General features: G+C 33.9%; 1 protein-coding gene across 1 annotated transcript in view; it reads left to right on the top strand.

Moving 5' to 3' along the window:
- Positions 1 to 743, top strand: part of LOC117102040 (cell wall integrity and stress response component 4-like) — a 4,811-nt gene extending 4,068 nt beyond the window's left edge. Inside the window, exon 9 of the mRNA XM_033242254.1 lies at positions 46 to 743. Coding sequence (XP_033098145.1) covers positions 46 to 743 — 698 coding nt within the window. The remainder of the gene's footprint in view (positions 1 to 45) is intronic.
- Positions 744 to 2,178: the final 1,435 nt, after the last annotated feature.

Genomic DNA, 2,178 nt, shown 5'->3' with positions numbered 1-2,178 from the left:
GTGGCTTATACGGTAAGCCTAGTATTGATTCTGCAAACATAACAGGACAAGAAAAATATCCTGGTAATTTTGCTAATTCCATCATTAAAAATGAATCTACGAATGAACCATCAGAAAGTTCACACGAGGCGGATACTTATCAAGTGATCCTGAGCACAAGTGTGCATGACAAAGATAATCCAGATGATTATGAATCTGAAGAAAATCCTACATATGAACGTTATCAGGAGCAATTGAAATCTCCTGATATTGACACCCAAGTTGAGGGGGAAGTGGACAACCCGGCCTATGATGCTCTCCCATTTGACTGCTCAGAAAGTTTTTACGCCTCACCAGATGAAATGACTGATGTTGCTGGATATGGTGATGTATTGAAAGAGAATGACTCCTTGGCTAATCTGAATTCTAAACGTGACATGTCAATGGAACTTAATCCCCAAGTGGAAAGTCCTGGCAACAATACTATCCAATCAGAAACAAAGAATGATTACGCTTCAATAAATAAAATGACTGTTGTTGCTGGACCTGGTGATGTGTTGAAAGAGACTGCTGTGCCTGTAGACGATCATGATGAGGTAGCAGACTCGAACATTGACGCTTTGTATGCAAAACCTGACGTGTCCATGAAACGTAACAAGCAAGTGGAAAGTCCTGGCGACAATAATTACGCTTCACTAGATAAAATGACTGATGTTGCTGGCCCTGGTGATGTGTTGACAGAAACTGACGCCACTGCAACGTAACAACCAAGTGGAAAGTCCTGGCGACAATGCTCTTCAATCTGAAACAGAGAGCAATAACCATGATTCATCAGATAAACCAACACTAATTACTGAATAAACAACAAAAATAGAACATTCCTTGTTAAACACTATATGAAGATGGACTCAAACTTTATACTAAAGTGTAACGGCCTTAAATGAGACAAAACGACGAAACCTTGGTCACATGAAGACTATCGTCATCATGACCACTATCACAACTTCCATTATCATCATCAATAACGAAAACGTGATTATAGGCCTAAAAACTATATCTCTAATTAAGCTCTGCAGGACACTTACCATTGTCTTGTAACAACATTCTGATGGCACACACATTGCTAATAGATTCACATGGTTGCGTTTCTTTTGTCACATCTTCTTTTTTGTATTTTTTATCTTTTATATTATATATAATTACGCTTACCTCAAAGCCTAAAATCATAAGAGACAACCGAGGGCCTAAATAAACGTATGAATAACCGGTACGTCTCTTACTATTTAGAAAATCATCTTTGAATTGTAACTTTTAGTAGGTGTGCGGTAAGAATGGCCCCGGAAAAAATGGCCCAGGAAAAATGGCCCAGGTAAAAATGGCCCTGGTAAAAATGGCCCCGGTAAAAATGGCCCCAAATGACAGGTAGGTAAAAATGGCCCCAATAATAAAATTCTGTATTAAAACTGATTTTTTTAAAAATCATTATTATATGCATTTTTTTAAACTGAAATAATTTAGTTTTTAAAAGGAATCTAACATCAAATAAATTGCCATTTACATTTTACTTTTTGCAGAAATTACATATTCAATGATAAAATATTCAAAGAAAAAAAAAAGCCATGAATAACACTTTTTATTTTTTTCCCATTTAAATGTTAAAAAATAGCAACAACATGATCAATAAATCAACATAAATCATGCATTTATTAATACTAAAATAATTTATTTCAGGCCAATTTCAAGAAAGCGGAATCACAATTTTCCAGAAATTCAATCCGGGTATTGGTAAACCCCACAAACAATGAGTCTATATGAACATCAAATTATTATTATTTTTTTTTTTTTATAGAAAAAGAGACTTCTACAATCGTAATTAAAGGGTTTGGATGGGGTTCGCAGTGTGTTTGGAGGATTGTGGTGTATTTGCAAGTATTTTTTCACAAAAAAATCAACATTTTAATCAAAAAATAGGTTCTTATAAATATTTAATTTTCTTATTGATATACCAAGTGAGTCAATCACAATTGAATTGTTTGGTTTTCTACAGTGTGTTTTTAGATTTTTTGGATTTATCTATACCATTTTATCCTACCATAATTACTTAAATTTTTAGGCACTTAAATTTACTTGGTGGGGAGTAGAAACCAAGTATGCAATTAAATAAGTTGCTTAAATAAATGTATTCCTAATTATTCAGTT

This window comes from Anneissia japonica, unplaced genomic scaffold (genome assembly GCF_011630105.1).
Source record: "Anneissia japonica isolate Jap-2015-1 unplaced genomic scaffold, ASM1163010v1 scaffold997_len2565447_cov190, whole genome shotgun sequence".
NCBI classification, from domain to species: Eukaryota; Metazoa; Echinodermata; class Crinoidea; order Comatulida; family Comatulidae; genus Anneissia; species Anneissia japonica.
The sequence above is the reverse complement of the archived record's forward strand: the minus strand, read 5'-3'. Positions and strand labels throughout refer to the sequence as shown.